Raw genomic sequence first — 26,493 nt, forward strand, 5'->3', positions numbered from 1 at the left:
TACTAGGTGAATGCATCAATATCAATCAATGCAGCACTGTCTTAGTTATTGTATACACGTGTACCATGCACATAAATGGATATTGTGGGTACTCCAAGACTGACAAAGTAATCTGAAGCTCATTTAGCAGTCAGATATAGCTACTCAAAAATAGCTCACTGGGTATTTACTAAATTTGGCATAGACAGGACAGCAAGCCAATCCAAAACCACAGGTCTGTTTAGTGAAGTAAAGGCAGGTGAGTACTATGCTACTCCTATATTACTTGAAAAATGGAAATAAGAAAGGAATAATAATATAAACCATGTATACTGGAAATAATAAGAATTTACTCACCGGTAATTCTATTTCTCGTAGTCCGTAGTGGATGCTGGGGACTCCGTAAGGACCATGGGGAATAGACGGCTCCACAGGAGACTGGGCACATCTAAATAAAGATTTAGTACTATCTGGTGTGCACTGGCTCCTCCCCCTATGACCCTCCTCCAAGCCTCAGTTAGGACACTGTGCCCGGAAGAGCTGACACAATAAGGAAGGATTTTGAATCCCTGGTAAGACTCATACCAGCCACACCAATCACACCGTATAACTCGTGATAGGAACCCCGGTTAACAGTATGATAACAACGGAGCCTCTGAACAGATGGCTCGCAATAACAACCCGATTTGTGTAACAATAACTATTTACAAGTATTGCAGACAATCCGCACTTGGGATGGGCGCCCAGCATCCACTACGGACTACGAGAAATAGAATTACCGGTGAGTAAATTCTTATTTTCTCTGACGTCCTAGTGGATGCTGGGGACTCCGTAAGGACCATGGGGATTATACCAAAGCTCCCAAACGGGCGGGAGAGTGCGGATGACTCTGCAACACCGAATGAGAGAACTCCAGGTCCTCCTCAGCCAGGGTATCAAATTTGTAGAATTTTGCAAACGTGTTTGCCCCTGACCAAGTAGCAGCTCGGCAAAGTTGTAAAGCCGAGACCCCTCGGGCAGCCGCCCAAGATGAGCCCACCTTCCTTGTGGAATGGGCTTTTACAGATTTAGGCTGCGGTAGTCCCACCGCAGAATGCGCCAGCTGAATAGTGCTACAAATCCAGCGCGCGATAGTCTGCTTAGAAGCAGGAGCACCCAGTTTGTTGGGTGCATACAGGACAAACAGCGAGTCAGTTTTCCTGACTCCAGCCGTCCTGGAAACAAATTTTCAGGGCCCTGACTACGTCCAGTAACTTGGAATCCTCCAAGTTCCTAGAAGCCGCAGGCACCACAATAGGCTGGTTCAAGTGAAACGCTGATACCACCTTCGGGAGAAACTGAGAACGAGTCCTCAACTCTGCCCTATCCATATGGAAAATCAGATAAGGGCTTTTATAGGACAAAGCCGCCAATTCTGACACACACCTGGCCGAAGCCAGGGCCAACAGCATGACCACTTTCCACGTGAGATATTTAAAATCCACAGTCTTAAGTGGCTCAAACCAATGTGATTTCAGGAACTCCAAAACCACATTGAGATCCCAAGGTGCCACTGGGGGCACAAAAGGAGGCTGAATATGCAGAAGTCCTTTGACAAAAGTCTGAACTTCAGGCAGTGAAGCCAGTTCTTTCTGGAAGAAAATCGACAGGGCCGAAATCTGGACCTTAATGGACCCCAATTTGAGGCCCAACGTCACCCCTGCTTGCAGGAAATGCAGGAATCGACCCAGTTGAAATTCCTCCGTTGGGGCCTTCCTGGCCTCACACCAAGCAACATATTTCCGCCAAATGCGGTGATAATGTTTTGCGGTGACATCCTTCCTGGCTTTGATCAGGGTAGGGATGACTTCCTCCGGAATGCCCTTTTCCTTCAGGATCCGGTGTTCAACCGCCATGCCGTCAAACGTAGCCGCGGTAAGTCTTGGAACAGACAGGGCCCCTGCTGCAGCAGGTCTTGTCTGAGCGGCAGAGGCCAAGGGTCCTCTGAAAGTATCTCTTTAAGTTCCGGGTACCAAGCTCTTCTTGGCCAGTCCGGAACCACGAGTATAGTTTTCACTCCTCGCCTTCGTATTATTCTCAGTACCTTGGGAATGAGAGGCAGAGGAGGAAACACATAAACCGACTGGTACACCCACGGTGCTACTAGAGCGTCCACAGCGATCGCCTGAGGGTCCCTTGACCTGGCGCAATATATTTTTAGCTTTTTGTTGAGGCGGGACGCCATCATGTCCACCTGTGGTCTTTCCCAACGGTTTACCAGCATTTGGAAGACTTCTGGATGAAGTCCCCATTCTCCCGGGTGGAGGTCGTGCCTGCTGAGGAAGTCTGCTTCCCAGTTGTCCACTCCCGGAATGAACACTGCTGTCAGTGCTAACACATGATTTTCCGCCCATCGGAGAATCCTTGTGGCTTCTGCGATTGCCCTCCTGCTTCTTGTGCCGCCCTGTCTGTTTACATGGGCAACCGCCGTGATGTTGTCTGATTGGATCAGTACCGGTTGGTTCTGAAGCAGGGGCCTTACCGACACCTGTCCCGGTTTTAGGAGGTCTCTGACTAGAGATGACAACTCCTCGGCTTTTTCCACTGGAAGAAACACTTTTTTCTGGTCTGTGTCCAGAATCATTCCCAGGAACAGAAGACGTGTCGTCGGGACCAGCTGTGACTTTGGAATATTGAGAATCCAGCCGTGCTGTTGCAGCACTTCCCGAGAAAGTGCTACCCCCACTACCAACTGTTCCTTGGACCTCGCCTTTATCAGGAGATCGTCCAAGTACGGGATAATTAAAACTCCCTTCTTGCGAAGGAGTATCATCATTTCGGCCGTTACCTTGGTAAAGACCCTCGGTGCCGTGGATAACCCAAACGGCAGCGTCTGGAACTGATAGTGACAGTCCTGTACCACAAATCTGAGGTACTCCTGGTGAGGGGGGTAAATGGGGACATGCAGGTAGGCATCCTTGATGTCCAGAGAGACCATGTAATCCCCCTCGTCCAGGCTCGCAATAACCGCCCTGAGCGATTCCATCTTGAACTTGAACTTTCTGGTTTCGGTACCACAAACATTGTGGAATAGTAACCCTTTCCTTGCTGAAGGAGGGGTACCTTGACAATCACTTGGGAGTTGCTGGTAAGGCAGATTTTAGAAAACGGCGGGGGGGGGGGGGGGGGGACGTCTCGAATTCCAGCCTGTACCCCTGAGATACTACTTGAAGGATCCAGGGATCCACCTGTGAGAGAGCCCACTGTGTGCTGAAATTTCTGAGATGGGCCCCCACCGTACCCGGGTCCGCCTGTGAAGCCCCAGCGTCATGCTGTGGACTTACCGGACGCGGGGGAGGACTTTTGCTCTTGGGAACTGGCTGTATGCTGCAGCTTTTTCCCTCTACCTTTGCCTCTCTGCAGAAAGGATGCGCCTCGAGCCCTCGTGTTTATGGGGCCGAAAGGACTGTACTTGATAATACGGTGCTTTCTTTTGCTGTGGGGTAGCCTGTGGCAAAAATGTCGATTTCCCAGCCGTAGCTGTGGAAACGAGGTCTGAAAGACCATCCCCAAACAGTTCCACCCCCTTATAAGGCAAAACTTCCATGTGCCTTTTTGAATCAGCATTACCTGACCACTGCCGAGTCCATAACCCCCTTCTGGCGGCAATGGACATTGCGCTTATTTTTGATGCCAGCCGGCAAATATCCCTCTGTGCATCGCGCATGTATAGGACAGCGTCTTTTATATGCTCTACTGTCAGCAAAATATTGTCCCTATCCAGGGTATCAATATTATCCGACAGGGAATCTGACCACGCAGCAGCAGCACTGCACATCCATGCTGATGCAATCGCTGGTCGCAATATAATGCCCGTGTGTGTATATATAGCTTTTAGGGTAGCTTCCTGCTTTCTATCAGCAGGATCCTTTAGGGCGGCCGTATCCTGAGACGGTAGTGCCACCTGTTTTGATAAACGTGTAAGCGCTTTATCTACCCTAGGGGATGTTTCCCAACGTGACCTATCCTCTGGCGGGAAAGGGTACGCTGCCAATAACCGTTTAGAAATTATCAATTTCTTATCGGGGGAAGTCCAGGCTTCCTCACACACCTCATTTAATTCCTCAGATGCAGGAAAAACTACTGGTAGTTTTTTCTCACCGAACATAATACCCTTTTTTTGTGGTGCCTGGGGTACTATCAGAAATGTGCAATAAATTTTTCATTGCCTCAATCATGTAACGGGTGGCCTTATTGGAGGGTACACTAGTCTCATCGTCGTCGACACTGGAGTCGGTATCCGTGTCGACATCTGTGTCTGCCATCTGAGGTAGCGGGCGTTTTAAAGCCCCTGATGACATTTGAGACGCTGGAATAGTCACAAGCTGAGTAGCCAGCTGTCCTATGTCGTCAAACCTTTTATGTAAGGAGCTGACACTGTCACGTAATTCCTTCCATAAGTCCATCCACACAGGTGTCAACCCCTCAGGGGGTGACAACACATTTACAGGCATTTGCTCTGCCTCCACATCATTTTCCTCATCATACATGTCGACACAGCGGTACCGACACACAGCACACACACAGGGAATGCTCTGACAGAGGACAGGACCACACAAAGCCCTTTGGGGAGACAGAGGGAGAGTATGCCAGCACACACCAGAGCGCTATATAACAGAGGGATATCACTATACAGAGTGTTTTCCCCTATAGCTGCTTGTATTATATATATATACTGCGCCTAAATTTAGTGCCCCCCCTCTCTTTTTTACCCTTTCTGTAGTGCAGGACTGCAGGGGAGAGCCAGGGAGCGATCCTTCCAGCGGAGCTGTGAGGGAAAATGGCGCCAGTGTGCTGAGGGAGATGGCTCCGCCCCTTTTTTGGCAGGCTTTCTCCCGCTTTTTGTGTTATTCTGGCAGGGGTAATTTACACCTATATAGCCTCTGGGGCTATATATGGTGTCAGTTTTGCCAGCCAAGGTGTTAAAATTGCTGCTCAGAGCGCCCCCCCCCCAGCGCCCTGCACCCATCAGTGACCGAAGTGTGTGGTGTGCATGAGGAGCAATGGCGCACAGCTGCAGTGCTGTGCGCTACCTTGGAGAAGACAGAAGTCTTCAGCCGCCGATTTTCCGGACCTTCTTGCTTCTGGCTCTGTAAGGGGGACGGCGGTGCGGCTCCGGGAACGGACGACGAGGTCGGGTCCTGTGTGCGATCCCTCTGGAGCTAATGGTGTCCAGTAGCCTAAGAAGCCCAAGCTACCACCACTTAGGTAGGTTCGCTTCTTCTCCCCTTAGTCCCTCGCTGCAGTGAGCCTGTTGCCAGCAGGACTCACTGTAAAATAAAAAACCTAAACTATACTTTCTTTCTAGGAGCTCAGGAGAGCCCCTAGTGTGCATCCAGCTCGGCCAGCCACAGAAATCTAATTGAGGCTTGGAGGAGGGTCATAGGGGGAGGAGCCAGTGCACACCAGATAGTCCTAAATCTTTCTTTAGATGTGCCCAGTCTCCTGCGGAGCCGTCTATTCCCCATGGTCCTTACGGAGTCCCCAGCATCCACTAGGACGTCAGAGAAAAGTTAAAAAACCTTGCACTGAAACTCAAAGGAATATGGTCTAAAAGAATATGCTTGATTGAATGACATCATACAGCAGAAAACCATAGCTTGTATTTTATTGAAGTTATCAGAAAATACAATCAAACGAAATTGAGAAAAAAATATTTTTTTATAGGATAAGACTAAGCAGTAAAGTTAAAACACATATAAAGCTAAACTAAAATAAGTTTAACAGGCTGTTATCAATCACATGTAACTATGGACTGCACAGCAAATCAGGCACGACACAAAGTAAGCCAAAGTCCTAGAGGAAAGGTAGGCAATGAACACGAAGAACCCCTGACATGAGGTAAAAGGATAACATTTTGCTCAGATGCTGAGACACTAAATAGGGGAGAACATCTAGTGCTGAGAGCTAATACTTTCCTTACAGCTGTGTGTGCTCAAAGTGTATTTACATTAAATAACCCACTATATGTGGTAATGCGTAGGAAAGGGAACTATATTATGCCTTGCCAATTTGATTCAGTTTTATTCAGATTTATTTAATTACATTTTAAATATGGTTAGCGCTAATAGCTTCCATTTATCAGAGAATTACATACTTTCTGGAAATCAAAAGGTCATTACATAATTAAGGTCCATCTAGCAATGCAAATTATAAAATACCATCAAGCCAGCATACTGATGAAACCCTCTGCCAGGCAAGATGCAACGAGTTTACAAACTTTTTACAGATAAAATATCCACCATCCGGGCTGGAATCTCCACAATGCCATCAAAGGAGTGCCAAACTACAAAGCCTGCAAATATAAGCCACCTGCCTTCATGGACCAGCTTTGACCCAGTGGATGTAAAGGACACTGTTGAAATTGCTCGGATTTTGTGTCCCACCACCTGTGATCTGGACCCGGCCTCTACCAAGCTACTAATAGGTTGTATGGATATAACTGGTCCTGTCTTTGCAAAAATTGTTCAATGCTCTTTGCAGACAGGCATTTTTCCTGGACCTCTAAAGGAAGCAATTGTTAGGCCTCTTCTTAAAAAACCTAAGTTAGATCCCGACTGCATGACCAACTACAGACTGGTATCAAACCTTCCTTTTCTAGGAAAGGTTATTGAGAAAGTGGTTGCAAATCAACTGGAAACCCGCCTGACAACCCATGATATCTATGATCCATTCCAACCAGGATTGAGGAGAAGACATAGCACTGAAACAGCCCTGGTGTGTGTGTTAAATGATCTTCTGATGGCAAGAGACAGAGGTGACTGTTCAATATTAATCCTTGTGAATCTCTCTGCAGCATTTGATACCGTGGACCATGGGCTTCTAATTGAGCATCTGATACATTTTTGTGGACTGGATGGCACAGTCCTAAGCTAGTTCAAATCCTTTCTCACAGGCAGGTCACAGAGAGTATTGTCTGGAGTATACTCATCACCAACAGTGCCATTGCTATGTGGTGTCCCACAAGGTTCCATACTATCCCCCATGCTTTTTGCAGTATACATGCTCCCACTAGGTGAAATAATCAGGCGCCTTGGCCTGGTCTACCACTGCTATGCAGATGATACACAACTGTACTTGTCCTTTGCTCCGGGCACTGATAACCCAATAGCAACCCTAAATGGCTGTCTTGCTGAGCTCCAGGAGTGGATGAGCGCCAGCTGGCTGCGACTGAACACGGATAAAACAGAGGTCCTTATGATAGGACCGCAACACCAAAGGACAAGACTGCAGCATAGCCAACCAACTGGACTTACAATCGGGGATTCAGAATTACAAACCACTGATTGTTTGCGCAATCTTGGCGTTGTTCTGGATTGTGGCTTCACACTTAAATATCAGATATCAGCCACAATCAAATCTTTATTCTTTCACTTGAGGAACATAGCCAAAATCAACCACTTAATTCCCTCAGATGATCTGCAAAAAGTCATACATGCATTTGTATCATCTCGATTAGACTATTGTAATGCCCTCTACCTTCGTCTCCAGGCAAAAGAAATACACCATTTACAGCTGGTACAAAACACAGCTGCCAGGCTGTTAACCAACCAGCCCCGTTCTAGCCACATAACACCCATCCTCGACTCCCTTCACTGGCTGCCTGTAAGATGGCGAATCATCTTCAAGATTGGCTTACTGAGTTTCAAAGCACTACATGACCAGGTCCCAAGGTACCTGAAGCAGCTTCTGTTCCCATACTGTCCCCCTCAATTACTGCGATCTGTAGATGAATGACTTTTAGCAGTACCTAGAATCTCCCGTAATTCATCTGGGGGGGGTCGAGCTTTTAGTCATGTGGTTCCGACTCTATGGAACTCACTACCCCGCACAGTGCGAGAGGCCATAACTAAAGAATCCTTCAAAAATAGACTTAAGACTTTCCTGTTTACTCAAGCATTCCCACAATTGTCCCTTTAGTATTTTCATGCTTCTGTATTTCATGAAAAGCTGCTGTTCTGTACTTCATTATTTTCTGTACTATATTATGCTATGCATCTGTTAAGCGTCTGGAGTCCTATAGGAGAAAGAGCTCTATATAAATAAAATTATTATTATTAATAATATATTCGTTCACTTAAAAATACCACTTGTTACTAATTAATGCTTTCAATACTCATCCTACTTTACACAGCTTCCACTTCCATATATCATAACATTTTTCTACAGGGTAGATTTACCAAAAAATTAAAAGTAGTGGTGTTGTCCAAAGGTACCAGTAATAAACAAGTAAAAACTATAGTTAGAATGAAAGCAAGGAAAAGAAAAACCCAGACAGAGATATTAATTAAGCTATATGTGCATGAAATACAGAATGAGGGGAGCCACAGCACTGTGGGCTGGGAGTGGGCTGCCAGGCGTCAGAACAGCTGCACAACACAAGAGCCATGCATTGTCTTTTTAGGAATTTCTTTTTGGCTTGATCCTCGTCGCCTGCCCGCCCACTCCTCACAAATTCCAACCTATTTCTGTCACTTCCCTGATATGAAGACATGGGGTAATCACTTCCAGACGCCCTCAATGGATCAAACCATAGCCAAATACTGTCTGTCTGATTAACAGCCTGTAAATAATGGTTTACATAAAAACACTAAATGGTCACTAGACCCTACATTTACAAGTGCACCTAGATCATTACCTACGGATATAATTATGCTTCATTTTCACATGCACAGATTTACTCATATTAAATATGCAAAGTGTACGAGCAGGGAGGAGTGATGCTGTTTAACGTTCTATGTGAATTGCAGAATAATTACTAAATGGAAAACAGTGCAGAGTTCCATTTTTACACTCAATTTAATGAAAAAAGGAATGCATTTATTAAAGTACAACTAGAAAACTTTTCAGAGTGAAGTAATGACTTAAAAATCATAGCAAGTGTCTTTCATCTAACTAAAGTCTTTCCAGTATTTTGGGGTACAGAAAAATGCATGGTCCTTCAGTGTTCTTATACAAGTTTGTAAAAAGTTGGCATAAACACTTCTACCTCCGATATGTCCCACATAATTTATTAGTAAGCTTTTTAGAGAAATGTGCATAGTTATTCCATGGGAGGGGTGCACCAGACGTTCTGCACGGTGTCCCAACATTTTTACCTTATAGTCTCCCTACCTTTTCACCTGCTCAAGAAGGCACACACACACACACACACACACACACACACACACACACACACACACACACACACACACACAAATGGAAACCCTCTGAAAAAATAGTTTGGAGTTGTATTGAAAATCAAAATGGCAAGTTTGCCTCGAGAACAGCTCGTAGGACCCAACTCGCACCCAATTGAATGCAATGGACAGTATAAACTGTGGTAATTTACAATGAGGAAACTAGGGCATTGGTCATCATTCATCATTGGTGCCTACACACTGAAAGATATGAACAAGTTCTCGTATATTAATGAACGAGAACGTTCATATCGTTCAGTTACATCTTTAAGTGTGTAGGGCCCTTAAGACTTTCCAAAGAATAAAACATATACATAAGCTTATGTACAATTGGCCACAGTGTATTGTTACATTTTTTTCCCCACTGAGGAAGAGGTCTACAACATTATAAACTTTCCATGAATCAACACATCTGTGCAATAAAAGGTTTCACTTGAGGGGGGATAATTACTCATAATGTAACCAAACATTTCCAGACCTGTATATGCACCATGTCCAAAAAATGTGGAACAACTACATTACTGAAATATGACCTGTTGTACTGAAAATGTTAAGTAATACGTAAGATGAAAGAAAAATACTAAGTTGTAATCGAATCTCAGTAGTAGTAGTAATAGTAATAATAATAATAATAATAATAATAATAATATTATTATTATTATTACAAGAACTTCCAAACCTTAACAATTCAAAACACACTTAACAATTCAGTATCAGTGTGAAATGTAGAATTAGGAAAGAGGAACCAGACCATTAGAATGTATTAAGGAACAAGGGAACCATTAAATTATTTTTAAAACCAGGGAGATGTAAAATAGGGGTTTGATAGATTTTTGGATGTATTGCTGATGTACTTTTAGTTCAAGACAAGACCTACATGGGTTTTATTGGGAAAATTAAGATTTATAGCTAGTCACATAGCACGCTACATTTACTTATAAAACTTCAACATCAGGAAATAACTGTAGTTAATTTGATATTACTAGTGAAGATGAAGATGTCAAAGATTAAGAAAAACAGACTTACTGCCACTCGAAAGTACTCTACTAATATACAGAGTAACAACCTTAGCGGGCAATTCAATTATACCGCTTCCAGATCGCTAGAGCTGGTCGCACTCTGGACTTGTACATGGGTCCTTCCTGGGTGTGACCCGTTTGAGACCCTTTTCAGACTGGCAGCAACAACCCGGCAAATTGCAGGGTTGGTGATGTGCGCAGTGACGTATGCTGAGGCGGCGCCTGGAGATCAGATCATCTCGCTCCGCCTTTCCCTATAGAGTAAACGGGTTCTAGGTCCGATCGACGCAGCAAACCCTTCACACTCCACCTGATAACCCTGCTTTATTCCCAGGCTGAAATACCGGAAATCGAAAAATACCCCTTTCACACAGCACCTAGACCCACGTCGACCCGGCAATATACCGGGTTATTTGTGCAGTGTAAAAGGGGTATTAGTGGTGTAGTATGGTTGCATACACCACCACTTACTGCAGTACCCAAAAATTGCAGATTTTTCTGTACACCTCTGTGCGGTGCAAGGACAGAACCTGTGATGCACCAAAACTTGTAAGACAAAGCAAGTATTATTCATACTCGTAACCAGTCCATCAAAATGACTGAACAGCATTACAGTAATGTCAGCACCAGCTGCTGTGCTCGTCCAAACAGAGTAACACTTGAATTGCTCTGCCGGGAGCCATCTAGTGGCCGCTGGGGCATAAAACACTCGAATTCCCCCCATAGGAGCAGTGCTAACTTTTTATTATACGTAAAGGTTGCGAGACTATGCCCAGGAGTGATGCAATTGTGAAGAATGGAAAACAGGCAATTAGAAAAATAGACACATCTATACATTTAAAGAGAGAACACTTTTAATTTTATTTCAGGTAATGCATCTAATTCACAGCTATCAAAAATGACATACCTATGACAACTCCACACTGCAAAGCTAGCCTAGGTAATATATTTTGATAGTGTGGGCAAAATAATTGCATGGAGCAAATACTGATAGTTATGAAGGCAGTATGTACAGTCCAACAGCTTAAATAAGTCCTAATACAAATTTCAAATGCATCTAAGATGGAATATCAATAACTAAGGTGAGGCTTGTTGCTTTTACAGAACTAGCAAAACAGATTTGCAATTAGGAAAGGCAGACTTACCAATAGCGCTTTGTAAGCCTTAATTTGGTTAATATGTTCAAACCTATTAATTGCTTACATATCTCAAAGCTTGAAAAGAACATGTCCATTAATGGGCAAAACGGGCACAAGCTAATTTTCAGAACAGTGCCACTTCATTTGTTTTAGATAGCACTTTAGATTATCCCTCTTCAGCTGTCCTCCAGGAATATGTCACTGTCACTCACAGCTTTCCAAGCTGAGGGCTGTGAGATTCTGGGGACCATTTATGGCTACACAGGGCACAGCGTCAAGACACTCCCACATGGAGTGTAATGAAGGGTGGGTAGAAAGGCTGCTCATGACAGTGCCTAATATGGAAAGGCAGATGGGGGACACCAAAGCATTCCTAAACTAGGGAAGAGAAGCACAAGAGAAAAAAAAGAAAAGAGGGGCTGGAAATGAATATAAAAAGGCTTAGCTCCTACAGTTTAGAACCGCAGCTGCTACATACAGCATTTGGCTTTCCAGGTGACAAGGTTCCTGCTCCATCCAATCATGTGTGACGACGAAGAGACCACTGCTTTGGTCTGTGACAATGGCTCTGGCTTAGTGAAAGCTGGATTTGCAGGAGATGATGCACCCAGAGCTGTATTCCCATCTATTGTGGGCCGCCCACGTCACCAAGGTGTCATGGTAGGCATGGGACAGAAGGACTCATACGTAGGTGATGAAGCACAGAGCAAGAGAGGTATCCTCACTCTGAAATATCCAATTGAGCATGGAATCATCACTAACTGGGATGACATGGAGAAAATCTGGCATCATACCTTCTACAATGAGCTGCGTGTGGCCCCTGAAGAACACCCCACTCTGCTTACTGAGGCTCCTCTAAATCCAAAAGCAAACCGTGAAAAGATGACACAAATCATGTTTGAGACCTTCAATGTTCCTGCCATGTATGTTGCCATTCAGGCCGTGCTGTCCCTCTATGCTTCTGGTCGTACTACTGGTATTGTGCTAGATTCTGGAGATGGTGTCACCCACAATGTCCCCATCTATGAAGGTTATGCTTTGCCTCATGCTATTATGCGTCTAGACCTTGCAGGCCGAGACCTCACTGATTACCTTATGAAAATTCTTACTGAGCGGGGCTATTCCTTTGTCACTACAGCTGAAAGAGAAATTGTGCGTGACATTAAAGAGAAGTTGTGTTACGTTGCTTTAGACTTTGAAAATGAAATGGCCACAGCTGCATCATCCTCTTCTCTGGAAAAAAGCTATGAGCTGCCAGATGGCCAAGTCATTACTATTGGTAATGAACGCTTCCGTTGTCCAGAGACCCTTTTCCAACCTTCCTTCATTGGTATGGAGTCTGCTGGTATTCATGAAACCACCTACAACAGCATCATGAAGTGCGACATAGACATTCGCAAAGATCTCTACGCCAACAACGTTCTCTCTGGTGGAACCACAATGTACCCAGGTATCGCTGACCGTATGCAGAAAGAGATCACTGCCCTAGCCCCCAGCACAATGAAGATTAAAATCATTGCTCCACCTGAACGAAAATACTCTGTCTGGATTGGAGGTTCCATCCTGGCTTCACTGTCCACCTTCCAGCAGATGTGGATCAGTAAGCAGGAGTATGATGAGGCTGGACCTTCTATTGTCCATCGCAAATGCTTCTAAATATATTATTATATATATATATATTTCATGGTACAGTATTCTGTATATGTATGGCTTATACATTAACCCACAGAACTTGCAACCTATGGACTGTATATGAACAGAGACATAAAAAGCCAGGTGTAATTCACCTACCTCTTGCATTTTTTAATACTCCAAAGCGATAATCTAATATTGTATATTTATTCATTATATGGGTGATAAACAGTTAATTTACCATATAAATATGTATAATTTTTTTTGTTTGGAATAATACTCATTCCAAAACCTGTAAATGTATAACCGTGTAATACACTTGATGAAAAACTGCTGCTATAGTGCCAAATTAAAGAACTTGATCAAATGTAGTTCTGCAAATTGTATTTATTTCTTTAAGCTAAAAGTTTATTTACCGTTCCGGCACTTGGTTTACCACAGGCCACTGCATGCGAGTCAGCTTTACCTCATCTACTCTGTAAAAACGGCACAGTAATAGTTCTACCCATATTGTAGTTCTTCTATTACTCAGGCAACAGGCCCAAAAATCTATTTTCTGTAGGTGATATACTACACCCAAACTAAAAAAGCTAGTAACATTGTTTCAACAAATTGTTTATCAAGAGTTAAATCCTTCAACAAATAAGCAAACTCAACTTGTCTTGACATCCTAATCGCATATATACACACACAGTATTTCTGAATCACAAAGGGCTATATATAAAAAAAAAAAAAAACATAGCAGCAATGTGTATTCCATAATAGGCACAAAGTCTAGCGAATATTTTCGTTATATCAAAGCAATAATCACAAAACAAATGTACTACAATTTGCTTATATACATAACTATACAAACACACTTTAAATATGTGCCTTCAAAACATTTTATACCTACATACACGTAATCTACACTTAACATTAGCACTAGTCACTGACAAAGAAAAAAATGCTTGTCACCAAATAGATGGTTAGTTATACTCAGATGCAATGGAACAATAAACACAAAGCAAAACAGAAAAAAAACAACAATCTACTGTACTCAGTAGTGTATCCAATACAAGCACACTAAAGGTAACACACCACCACCAGCTCATTCTCTACATGGGCTTACATTTTTCAATGAAGTATGTACCTCAAGAGGTTTTTCGGAGTGAAGGGCTGATCGTGTTTGTAAAGTGGATAAGGAGGTCATTAAGAGTCTTGCTGCTTTGCTTTAACACTTCTCTAAATGACAACCATCGGATAAGCCCCTTGTGGGGATTTTTTTCTTGCTGCCGCATCAAATCTGTCACAGCTGCTGCTTTAAATGCCTGCATGCTTGTCAATTGAGCATAGTATTCCACTGGGTGACAGACATCACTGGCTACAGATTCCTGAGCTGCCTGCTCATACACATACACATTTATACGATCTATATTACTTACAGACATGTCAAAAGACCTCTCCTTAGCAAACCCCTGTCTTAAACATTATATGGTTATCTTCCAGTCTAACATATCTCATTGCTAAGGAATCTATTGTTTATAAAACATTTGTAAATACAGAGGAAAATACTTGAGGGGTTTTTTTAACAATTTTATATTGCTAGATATACAAAATCAGATGGCAGGTAAAAGGCCCCATATCTGCATCATGTGGATTGCCTAATACTTATCATACCAAAATCAATAGGTATAAGGCATGCTGCCAAAGGAGACTGGAAGATCATCATTATCGACCAATGTGCATGTGCACTGTACGTACCAGACTAACAGGCACAAGCAATGCTGGAAGTGATCAGTCTACTCGGCCCTAGCACCGGATGGGTGAATCCCTTCCAATTTTGCCACCCACATGTCATCAAATAAAACAGTTATCTTGTTGTTATGCAATATGGCTAAGAGACAGAAACGCAGTGAGTGAACAATTAAAGCAATACAAGACATCACTAGCATTCATCTGCATTTACAGTAGATGTCAAAAAATTCAAGAGAAACGACTGAGGCGATGTTGGTATAAAACTGAAGTAACCACATAATAGGCATCAAGGAACACAAAACAATAAAACAATATAACCAGCTCACACAGCTTTTTGTATTCATAAAAACAACATATAGTTGATACAAATTCTTAAAAACACAGCAATGCTTAGGAGTAAAAATCTGTATACTGCAGGAAACTAGTAAAGAGACCTGGAAAGATACTGGTTTCTATTATCTTACATTATTACTCATCTGTAGCTAAAATATTACAGTCCACCTTTTCAGTGACATGCCAGTGAAAACGCTGCTCTTTCCCTATTTCACATAGAAAGAGACTTATTTGCCCTCTAAATTGCTGCTCTGTCACAGAAACACCAAGTGCATAATGCTGAGCTGTGATTCATACTATTGACCTTCTCTGTTGTACCTTTGGGATAATGAGTGACTGCAGCTAGGGATGGAACATTACTATAAAACCTTATGTCTCTGAGGAGGGGGAAAAAAAAGAAGAAAGGCAAAATACCGTGGCCTGAATCTTACTCCGAGTAGGTTTAGAAAATATTTTCCAGAATTAAATAATACACTGTACTGCGCCCTGCCATACCGATGAACAACACTCCAAACTGGAATTAAGTGAATAAACACAAAGGGAGGAATTCAATTGATTTTAGGTGCCCATAAGTAAAAGGTGCCAGAAGGGCGATATTTGTTATTCAGACAGATGCGAGCACCGCAGATGCCAATTACTTATCGCAGTGTGGCGCAAGCAGGGGGCGTCGGGTGCGTGATGTCACATGCAGCCGCAGCTATCGAAAAGATGGCGGCAGGTCCCCTGTGGGTGCAGCTAAGCTGCGCCGGCAGGAGGCTTCCTCTATTTCTGTTAACAATTTCTGCTGGTTGAGGGGGGGCTCCGGTCAGCATGATGGGTGGCCTTGCCCAGGAATGGGCAGCCCCCAGCATGCGCTCCAAAGGATAACAAATTCTGCTAATTAGCAGAATATGTTATCCTTACTGAATTAGGTCCATTATCTCTATATACAGTACACTGAACCCCATCATCTTCCATATTCTGCATCCCCCACTATATACTGTCCCTATATACACTGCACCTCCATATAGTGCCCCATATATACAGGGCACCACACTCCGCCGGAATTTGTTCAAGATCCCAGCTGCCAGGCGGTTCAAGGGAAATCGAATCCGACTTTAGCCTCCGACATGTCGCTGTAGTATATGGGGCCCTTTACCTCTCTACTTTCGGAGCAACAGTAAGCATGGAACAGATGTAGGAACCACCACATGGTTACACAGTACGGGGGTTACACAGTGAGGGAACACGTGTGGCCACGTACCGGCAGGGGGAGAAGGTGAGGCCCTGTGTGGGATGAGCAGTGCAGTAACTGGGAAGAGGGGGGGCCGGCACAACCAATTCAGCTGCTTTATATAAACTGAACGCCAGCGGAGAGGTGGGGTTTTGTGCTTTCCCCTTCCACCGCGCACATGCCATGCCCAGTACCTCTGGCCAGCTGCTGATGGATACTGGTGTTCTCTACCCCCAGACTGGGCAGGAGCTGTGCGAGGACTGGTGAGCTTAGAAGTACCAGTACTGGTGTATATAGGTCAGCATTATTATATCCGGGGTTGGGTATGCGTGATACTAAGTCGGTATCAGTTGAGATTTGTTGAAATTGATGATCCACCCATGACGAATTAGAGAGTCTGCTATGCTAACAATGCATGCTCTAAGAGGATTGTTTCCAGTGGAGCCTTGATCAAAAGGTCATCCATGTAAGGAACAATGGTGACACCCAAGGACCGTAGGTGGGCGATCATCACCGACAGACCTTGGTGAAGACACGAGGCACTGATGATAATCTGAATGGCAGTGTCCGAAACTGAATGTTCCTGTAAAATGGCAGGTAAGCTTGATGCGGTTCCCAAATAGGGATGTGCAGGTACGCATCCTTTATGTCAGGGGTGGAGAACCTCAGGCCCGCGGGCCGTATAAGGCCCGCAAAGCCACTTGATCCGGCCCTCCCAGGCTCACCTAACCAAGGGAGATGCCAGGCGCCCGCTGAGATTTTGTTACTAGCGGGTGCCTGGCTTCTTCCCCTCAGCAGCAGCCGGAGGCAGGAGCTCACTCCTGAGCTCCGGCTTCCGGCTCTGGCAGTGTGTGTGTGTGCCTGTGCGGTGCTATGTGAGAGATGTCTTAACGTCTCTCCCAAAGTTCTGAGGAGCGGGCAGCCAGGCAGAGGGCAAGGGTACGGAAGCAGGAGCGGGGCTGGTGAGTATTGTGTTTTTTCTTTCTTTTAGCGTGTGTGTGTAAGCGGCGCTACTAGGGGTCATATCTAATGGGGGGCATATCTACTACGGGCAGGCTAATTTTTAAGTTGATCATTTTTGTATGGCCCCTGAAGGATTTTAAAAATATCCAAATGGCCCTTGGTAGAAAAAAGGTTCCCCACCCCTGCTTTATGTTCATGGAAATGAAGTACTCGGCTAGTTTTAAATTCGCTATTACCGATAAATCATCAGGTACTTGTTTAAGGATTTCAGGTTCAGAATCGGTCTGACAGAACAGTCTGTTTTGGGAACCACAAAAAGGTTACAACAGAACCCCGACCCCGCTAGTGCAATGGAACTAGGACCAACACTTGATAAGAGAAGATACTGGATGGCCTACGGTAGAACTGCTGTCCTGTCTGAAGACGGAGGCAGACTTGTTGTGGAGAACCGATCTGGTGGTAAAACTGAAATATCTATTTTGTACCCTGACAACACTAAATGGTGAATCCAGCAGTCTGAGGATGTGAGAGTTTCCAAACGTGGTGGAATATCAGGACCCCCAGGTGGGTTGGAAGACTGTCATGCCACCTGCTTCTCAGTCAGTTTGGTCTCTGGACGAAGTACCGCTGTACTTGGACAACCTCTGGCTCTGCCTCCTCTGCCCTGGGAGAAAGTACCTCTGCCTCTTCCACGAAGGGACTGCGGAGGTCGAAAGGAGTGAAAAGAAGGGCCCATATAGGGTCTCCTGGCAGGTGGAGGTGCAGATGGTAAAATGTGGATTTACCCCCAGTAGCCTGAGAAATCCATTTGTCCAACTCCAGTCCAAACAAGATATCGCCTGTAAACGGGAGGGCCTCAACCGCTTGTTTTGACTCTGTATCTGCATGCCAAGAGCGTAACCACAAGGCTCGATGAATGGTGATAGCAGAAGCAGAAATCCTCGAGCTAACTAAACTTATGTCTTTAGCCGGATAGCTTGCTGACTCACGTGTGTTCAGCGATGACCTTAAGATCAGACCTCAGCGGACCTGAATCCATACCGTTACCCAACTCTTCTGCTCATTTCACAATAGCAGTGTTATCCCATGCACCCACCAGGGTCGGTCTGAGTAGGGCTCCTGCCGCCATGTATATGGACTTAAGGGAAGCCTCAAAACTATGTTCCGAGGAGTTTTTAAGGGACGTTGCTCCTGGCACAGGGAGTCTCGTCTACTTGGATAGTCTGGACACTGACGCATTTACCGGCTGGGGGAGTTTCCCACTTACCTGTCATGGCAGACTTAAAAGGATAGTGAGAAAGAAATTTCTTTGGAACTTGGAAACGCTTGTCTGGCTGTTTCCATGCCGTCGCCAGATGTTCGTTTAGCTGCTGAGAAAAGGGAAAAACAGAAGAAATTTACCAATATACTGAAATTCCTTAGGTTCCAGTACAGGATCCTCTGGGAAATTCAGGACCTTCTTCACTGCCAAAATCAATGGTTCATTCCATGAGCATTGGATTCAGGCTCCTGTAATGGCTCCTCCAGAATTTCCTTCCACGTCCTCATGGTGAAGTTGTTCATCGTCTGATTCATCCGACTGAAGTACCGCTGGAAGTGGACATTTCTGTCTAAGGGAAGAATTTTATTTTATTTATTTTATTTTATTTTTTTTCTTTGGGGGGGGGGTCCTACTATAAGACCCCATAGTATTTACGAGACCGTTAGCTAAATCCTTAAGCCCAGGCTGGTTCTGTCCTACAGGACTCTGCCAATTCAGCAGACAAAGCAGCCACTGATCCGGCCGGGACTGATGCCCAAGCCCCGAGTAGCAGGGGCATCAGCAGTTTTCTCCGATTCTGCCGTAGAACAGGACTCACACAAGGTGGAGTTACCCTGAGGATTTGTGAGAGTAAATTTAGAATTACACTCAGTACAAGAAAACAGCTTCTGAAAAGCTATTGTATTTGACCTGCCCGTAATGTTTACACACACAGTCGCAGGGAGACATAGTTACACAGGAGAAAGTAATTAAATAGAAACCAGACGATGATGTGGAAAGTAGAGGGGTGTGGATCACACAGCCAACCCCCGAATTCCCTGTCTCCACCAACCAGCACAACACCCCAGCGTACTCACGACCTTTAAATGTCGAAGATGGGATGTCATACTTGGTGGGATACTCCAATTTCATTGCAGCACTTGTTGTGGAGGCAGTTCTGGTCTCTGTGGAAGCTTGGTGCCTGTTCTCTGTCTGTTAGAGGAGAGGTACACAAGATAATCCTGTTTGTAAGTGCAGCGCCTGTCTATGGTCCACCCTACTGTCTTCCAAGGGCGCCAATGTGAGTCCCCACCCCTTCCTATCATGACCGCCTGTTACAAGTAAAGGCCAGCAAGCATGTTCAGTGACAGAGGGAACTCCCCGGGCGTTACAGCGCTGCATCTCAAATAATGCTGACTGCCGGGAACCGCCGCACAGTCTCTTCCCCGTTGCCCCGGATAGAAGAGCGGAGCCGTCTAAGCGCCTGGCTGTGTGACGCTGTGAGAGACAGATCGGCGTGGAGGCAGTGTATTCCGGAGACAAATGGCGCGGCTGAAGCAGCGTGAGGGGGGAATGGATTACTCACAGTGCACTGTCTTCACACTTCCTGGCACTTGTTCGAGTATTGGGACTGTCGGCACCTTTCGTAAGATGCTGTAGGAGTCCCAGTAAGGTGTAGCAGCGGCTTTGTATAGCCCTGGTAACCTGTCTTGACCGTTAGAGCGACAACAACCCGGAGACCTACTTTTAGATGAAGCAGGGGAAGGGTGTATGAGTGAAAAGTAAAAAGTCAAGTCGCTAAAACAAAAGAAATGAAAACAAAAGAAAAATACCTTTAAAAAACTGGCGCTAGATCCAGTGTGACCTGCTCCCTAGGAGCACATTTTTCTAACTGGGGGATGATAGGTACTAGAGGGGGAGGAGCTTCGCACTTTTCTAAATTATCATAGTGCCAGCTCCCACTAACCATGCCTCTATACCCCAGCGTAAGCTTCCAGCATCCCCTAGTGGATGAAAGAAAAAAGGCGGCAGAATAAACCATCAACCATTGTTAATACTTGTTAAACTGTGTGGAAAAACAAAAAACGTGAATCCTAATCTTTAATTCATTCTATGGCAAGAATTCAATTCAGTGCGAGTGTTTGTTAAACTCCAGGGATGAGTGCCTGAAGCTATTCAACTAGTCACGCTGTATAAACCCACTCAAGTCAGGAGATGCAGTTTACCATGACAAATGCTCGGGGCTTATTCAGAGTGACAGGCACAAGGCTGCTAACGTACACTGTAACACTGCGACTACCTCCAATGCACTGGTTAGCGCAGATTTCTATTTGCAACTCAGAAGGGTCTGAGCAGAAATCTACTAGTTGCGGGTTTACAAGGCAGGTAACTGGTTTGTGGCACAAACACACCAAATTTGATGCCTTCTGGAAAATTAAGCACCTAAGTATATAAACCGAATTAAAGTCTAACAGCTACCAACATTTTTCAATGGAAACATCAGGTACAAGGAATGTGTGTGTTTGTCACATCACAAAATATGAATCATACAATACAATATACCCTACTGTCCTGCAAATGAATCCACGACAAATGTGAATATTTTATAAATACTATCAGGGAAAAATGGAGTCTATATATTATTAAACGTAGTCTAGTGAAGTAGTAATGTCACGAGTACCAACACTAAGAACAGGTGCCTCATAAATTATTCACATTGCTGGAATGGCACAATGCCTACTACTCAATTATATATGATGGGCTACGGCGCTGCAAGTGGTACATGTGCCTGCACAACCGCTTGCTGCTACTAACAGCTCCAGAAGCAGCTGACGTGCACATTTTGCACACTTACACTAGTCATACGTTCTAGAAAATGTATCGATAGTAAACTGTGGCGTATTGATATGTAATATACATTCTACAACAACTTCTGGAATAAACATGAGCTCCCTCATTGATATTTTGATCAGAATGCAGATGCCAATCTACCATGACAAAGTGACCTTATACAGGGATCTATGTTGTGTAGCAGGTTTTTCTCTGTACCTCCTAATTTAGGAATACGTAAACAGAGAAATCATCGAATTCTAATGTGTTGCCTTCTCTTTGTGCCATATACTGCTTTCCCATAGACAGCAATGGGGACGGCAAGTAAACTCAAAACTCGGCATTGACAAGGAGGCAAGAGTGCCCTGCTTGCAAGCTTACAATCTATACAGCTCTGTTCCAAGTGGTAGTTCTAACTTCACCTCGTGAAAACTTGTTTTGAAGTCTATTTGAAACAATGATCTTTTCCCGCAATATACCCTCTGTTACATGCCTGCTGTATAATCTGATCAAACACTTTCCCTCACTGTACCAGTGGGGGAGGGGAGAGGGGGGAGTATTTAAATTCTAGGTAATGGACATGATGTGCAGTTCCGGAACAGAACACAACATCCGCCAGCATTGTAAGTTATCCACTGCGCCCACAGAAGTGATAGGGTAAACATGTGGTGTTGTCACTACACTGAATTGGATGTGACCCAATGTGTGCTATTTAAGGACATACAGATGTGTCCTCAACCTGTACATCTAGCCTCAATATGCCATGCAGCTGGAGATGCCTGTTACGAGTGAGCAGACAGGCCCTGTGCGACTCTGTTAACGGCAGACTTTTTTTCTTTTCTTTTCTTTTTTTTTCCAAAAATGCATCTTATATGCATCAATGACGCACCTGGAGACTGTGCTGATTAATTTGATATGTGACACTTGTATCTGTGTGCTACTGAGTCTGCATCATTGTAGTTTGTATGCAGATTCAGTCAGTACACAGATATACAAGTGTTGCATATCAAATTAATCAGCACTGTCTCTTGGTGTGTCCCGACTGCATCACGCTGGTCTAAGGTTCATTTTCTTAAGTTCGAAGTTAGAGTATCACGGGACCTGGTGTGCCAAGAGGGACTGTTCGGAGCAAGTGCAGAAAAAATGTTGAGGACACAGCTGTACAAATAGGATTTGACTGCCCATTTTCAAGCCTAAATTTTAAGCATGTAATCTAAGAATGAGGGGAGATTCAAGTGTTTGTTTATTTGGGTGCCCAAAATGATGGTCGATTGTCGGAGAAATTCAATTGTTGCTCCGATCGAGCACCTATTACTGTTGATGCGTCCAAAAGCAGAGGATATAGCCGTGGAAAGCTACTAAACACGACTAAAGTCCAGACCGGGCCGCAAAAAGGGCCATTTGGGTGCCTAAACGGGACAGTTTTCACACAATTCTACTCCCCAGTTCGGGAGGCTGCAAGCAGAAAAGTCGGTGCTGTCAGCATGCCCATACTGCAGCACAATGTAATTGCTGACGGTGGACGCCCTCTGCACCTAAACAATTGAATTGCCCCCAAAGAGTTGTAATTAGTATTTGAACTGGACTTTGGCCTACTCTCTAACCTCAAACACTGCACAAGTTCTCAACAACCCCCCCACCCCCACCCACATGCAACTACTGCATGTTTAAATTTTACCTATTGTTGCTAAATATTTTCTATTATTGCAATTTGTTCTCACTATTTTTGCAGTAGGTCAACTACGTTAGTAATCTGTTTTACCATGAACATCTATGTGCAATACACTGACTGCTTTCTATAGCTCTATACACCACCCATTATAGTCCACTCTCCCCTATTCTACTATTCCTTCCTAGTCACCCTTCTTCCAAATCCCACATGCCCAACACATTTCCTACTTTAACCTACCTTTTCTTTTATCCCAGCTTCATCACCACCAAAATATAGGTTAGCCAGACTACCACCCCAATAACCACTGTGATACACTCAAATGGTCAATGCCCTATCGACTGAATATATACTGCGGTGCTTGAAAATTTGTGAACACTGCAATTTGGCCAAAACTACCTCATATTTTCACACAAGTCCTAAAAGTAGTTAAAGAACCAATACAAACAAATAAGACAAAAAAGTTAGACATGCTCATTTTTTTTTTTTTTTTTGAGGAAAATTATCCACTATTACATATCTGTAAGAGCCACAAGTATGTGAACCTTTGCTTTCAGCAGTAATAACTGCATATAAATGTTTCCAGTAATTGATTAGTCCTGAACATCGGCTTGGAGGAATTTTACCCCATTCTTTTGTACAAAACATCTTCAACTCTGTTATGTTGGTGTGTTTCCCCCATGAACTGATCACTGTAGATCCTTCCAACAGATTTTGATTGGATTAAGGTCAGGACTTTGACTTGTCCACTCCAAAACCTTACATTTATTCTTCTTTAACCATTATATCGTCTTACAACTTGTGTGTTTGGGTAGTTGCTTTGCTCTATGACCCACATTCTCTTGAGATGCAGCTCATGGACAGGTGTCCTGACATTTTTCTTTAGAATATTTGGTGTAATTCTGAATTCATTGTCCCATCAATGATGTCAAGTCGTCCTGAACCAGATGAAGCAAAACAGGCCCAAACCATGATACCACCACCACCATGCTTGACAGATGGTATGACGTTTTTATGCTGGAATGCAGTGTTCTCCTTTCTCCAAACATAAAGCTTCTTATTTAAACCAAAAGCCTCTATTTTGGACTCATCCGTCCACAAAACATTGTTCCAATAGCCTTCTGGCTTGTCCAGGTGATCTTTAGCAAACGCCAGATGGGCAGCAATGTACTTTTCAGAGAGCAGCAACTGACTGTTGATTGGTGGAGTGCAAACTCTTTAGAGATGGTTTTGTAACATTTTCCAGCCTGATTAGCAAGAACAACTCTTCTTCTGAGGTCCTCAAAATTCTCCTTTGTTCTTGGCATGATACACTTCTACAAAAGTGTTGTAAACATCAGATTTTGATAGATTCCTGTTCTTTTAAAGAGACAGGTTGTCCACTCGCACCCGATTGTCATCCCATGGATTGAAAATACCAGACTAATTTCACCTTCAAAATATCTGCTAAGCCTAAAGGTTCACATACTTTTTCCTAAAAAAAAAAAAAACCCACAGAGCATGTATGATTTGATTTTATTGTTTTATTTTTAGGATTTGGTGCTCTATCTACTTTTAGGACTTGTGTGAAAACCTGAGGTAGTTTTAGGCCAAATTTAGCAGACATATAGAAAATTCTGAAGGGTTCACAAACTATCGAGCACCACTATATATATACATGTATGTATGGATCCGGTATGAAACACTGGCAGACGGGATTCCAGTTGTCAGTACAGCGACAGCGGCATCCCATCTCCCGGAATCCCGGCAGAGAGTCAGCAAGTCCCCTCGCGGGCTTGCATCGCTTCGGGCGTTTGGCTTTGCTCAGCACAGGTTCTATTTCCACTCAGTTGGTGGTGTGGACCCACCAGCCGAGTGGGAATTACGGGCGGGTGTTGGGATTCCTACCGCCAGTATAATGTCGGGAAACTGGCGTTTGTATCGTGAACACCGTGATTTCGACAGCTAGCATTTTAACTGCATCCTGTATGTATGTACAGTATGTATGTATACACACACATCTACATACGTCAGATGGGATGCTGTTAATATACCGGCTGTCAGGATCCCAGCGTTCAGGATACAGACGCCGGGATCCCGACAGTGGGGGAAATACCGGTGGTCTGAATCCTAACTGCAGCCCAGTATTCCCACTCAGGTGGTGGGTCCACGTCACCACACGAGTGGGAATATGTACTGTGGCGAGCAAAGCTCGCCACTAGGCCCAATGTGTGCAGAGCACAGCGGGCCAGCAAGGGGACTCGCTGCCGGGATTCCGTCTGTCGGTCTTCTGTATGTATCCCTGTCACATATATGAGGGGTTCAATAAGTAGGGTAATGTCATGTCACGGAAACTGGTTTGAAGCACTACCTGTGGTGGACATGCTTGGTCAGCTGGATCGCTGCTCATCTTGAACATCTGTGCTGCCAGTATCAAAGGCAGTGCACCAAACCCATACAAAAAGGTTAGCCCAATAGAAAAATTCTAATTTAAAGCAAACCATAATTGTAAATCATTTCAAGGTATATCATACACTAATGTATGGGACATTGTTCATCATTAAACACGCAAAATACAAAATGTGCAAAGATGTACAAGACCTAATCTACACAAAACATTAAAACTCAACATTAAGAAAAACTCAACTGTACCACTATGTATGAGTGTAACATATGCTGTACAAAGCAAACGCTAAAATCTATCAATACAAAGACTACAACGGACATGAATGCAGAACTTTAAAAAGAAAACTAAGGAGATTGAAAACTTTCTAGAAGCAGTATACGCTTAATACAGAATACTATAGCATGGTGAAAAGGTGAACATAAAAGCCATCTCTATGCATACATAGAAAGTTTACATTCCATCTAACAGATGCATTCATGCATTCCATAATAAAGCAGGGAAATTAATATGGCTGCAGAAGACCAATAAAACAGATACCAAAACAAAAAAATTAATAAAACACACAAAAAAATTCACTCACTGGTCAGCTCATGGTGTATGACGTCGCCAAGATTTGGTTCATCACCCCACCAGAAAACCCACAACTCTTTGCAGTCAGGCATGACCTCCCGTCTCCACACACATAGCAGATTGGCTTGCAAACAGCGGATGAAGCTCAGGAGAATGGGGTCGTCTTGTGCTGGAGCAGAGATGATTGGGCTGCAGTCGCCATGGCCCTGGAACTTGTAGCGACGCCATTTGATGCCAGTTAATTCAGCCTGTAGGGAGAAGACCATATCATGTAAAGAAATCGGTAGTTATGCAGTTGATGAAAACAGACAATATTTCCTGTTTTTGAACATTATTCCTATTACTTTTATAGGGGAATTCAAATTGGTACCCATCAGAGCAATTCAAATGTGCGCTGATCGGGACTCCACTGACCACCAAAACAGACTGCCGTCTAAAGTACTACTTAGGATGCCCAAATGGTACTTTGCACACATTTCTTCTCACACCTCAGTAGGCTTCGGGAAGAAACGTCAACACCGTGGCTAACAGGCATATAAACAGAGCAACATTCAAATTTCTGTTATGCTCCCCCTAGTGGTAGCCACGGTGGAAAACTGAATTGCCCCCTTAATGTTTTACCCAACTTGAAGATACCAGAGAATAAAACTTTATCCATTCTGTAAGCTTTAACTTAAAAAATAAAAATAAAGTATGCATCAAAGTAAATGCTTTAAAACAAAAAACATCTGTTAGTATTATATTGCAGTATTGATCCAAAGCGAGATTACACGGCCAAAGATGAT

The 26,493-nt window shown here is 43.9% G+C and overlaps 2 protein-coding genes across 3 annotated transcripts in view; one reads left to right on the forward strand and one right to left on the reverse strand.

Moving 5' to 3' along the window:
• MED13L (mediator complex subunit 13L) overlaps positions 1-26,493 on the reverse strand; it is a 467,040-nt gene that overhangs the window by 345,988 nt on the left and 94,559 nt on the right. For both annotated transcript variants that reach the window (XM_063913297.1, XM_063913296.1), the window contains exon 2: positions 25,719-25,956. In XM_063913297.1, coding sequence (XP_063769367.1) covers positions 25,719-25,956 — 238 coding nt within the window. The remainder of the gene's footprint in view (positions 1-25,718; positions 25,957-26,493) is intronic.
• LOC134888438 (actin, alpha cardiac muscle 1) lies at positions 11,762-13,345 on the forward strand. Its single transcript, XM_063913295.1, has one exon. It carries the CDS (start codon positions 11,878-11,880, stop codon positions 13,009-13,011), a length of 1,134 nt encoding a protein of 377 aa, XP_063769365.1. The 5' UTR covers positions 11,762-11,877; the 3' UTR covers positions 13,012-13,345.

The sequence above is a fragment of the Pseudophryne corroboree genome, chromosome 1, assembly GCF_028390025.1.
Source record: "Pseudophryne corroboree isolate aPseCor3 chromosome 1, aPseCor3.hap2, whole genome shotgun sequence".
NCBI classification, from domain to species: Eukaryota; Metazoa; Chordata; class Amphibia; order Anura; family Myobatrachidae; genus Pseudophryne; species Pseudophryne corroboree.

Coding starts and splice junctions, on each gene's coding strand:
- LOC134888438 (XM_063913295.1), top strand. CDS start 11,878: ATGTGTGACGACGAAGAGACCACTGCTTTGGTCTGTGACAATGGCTCT.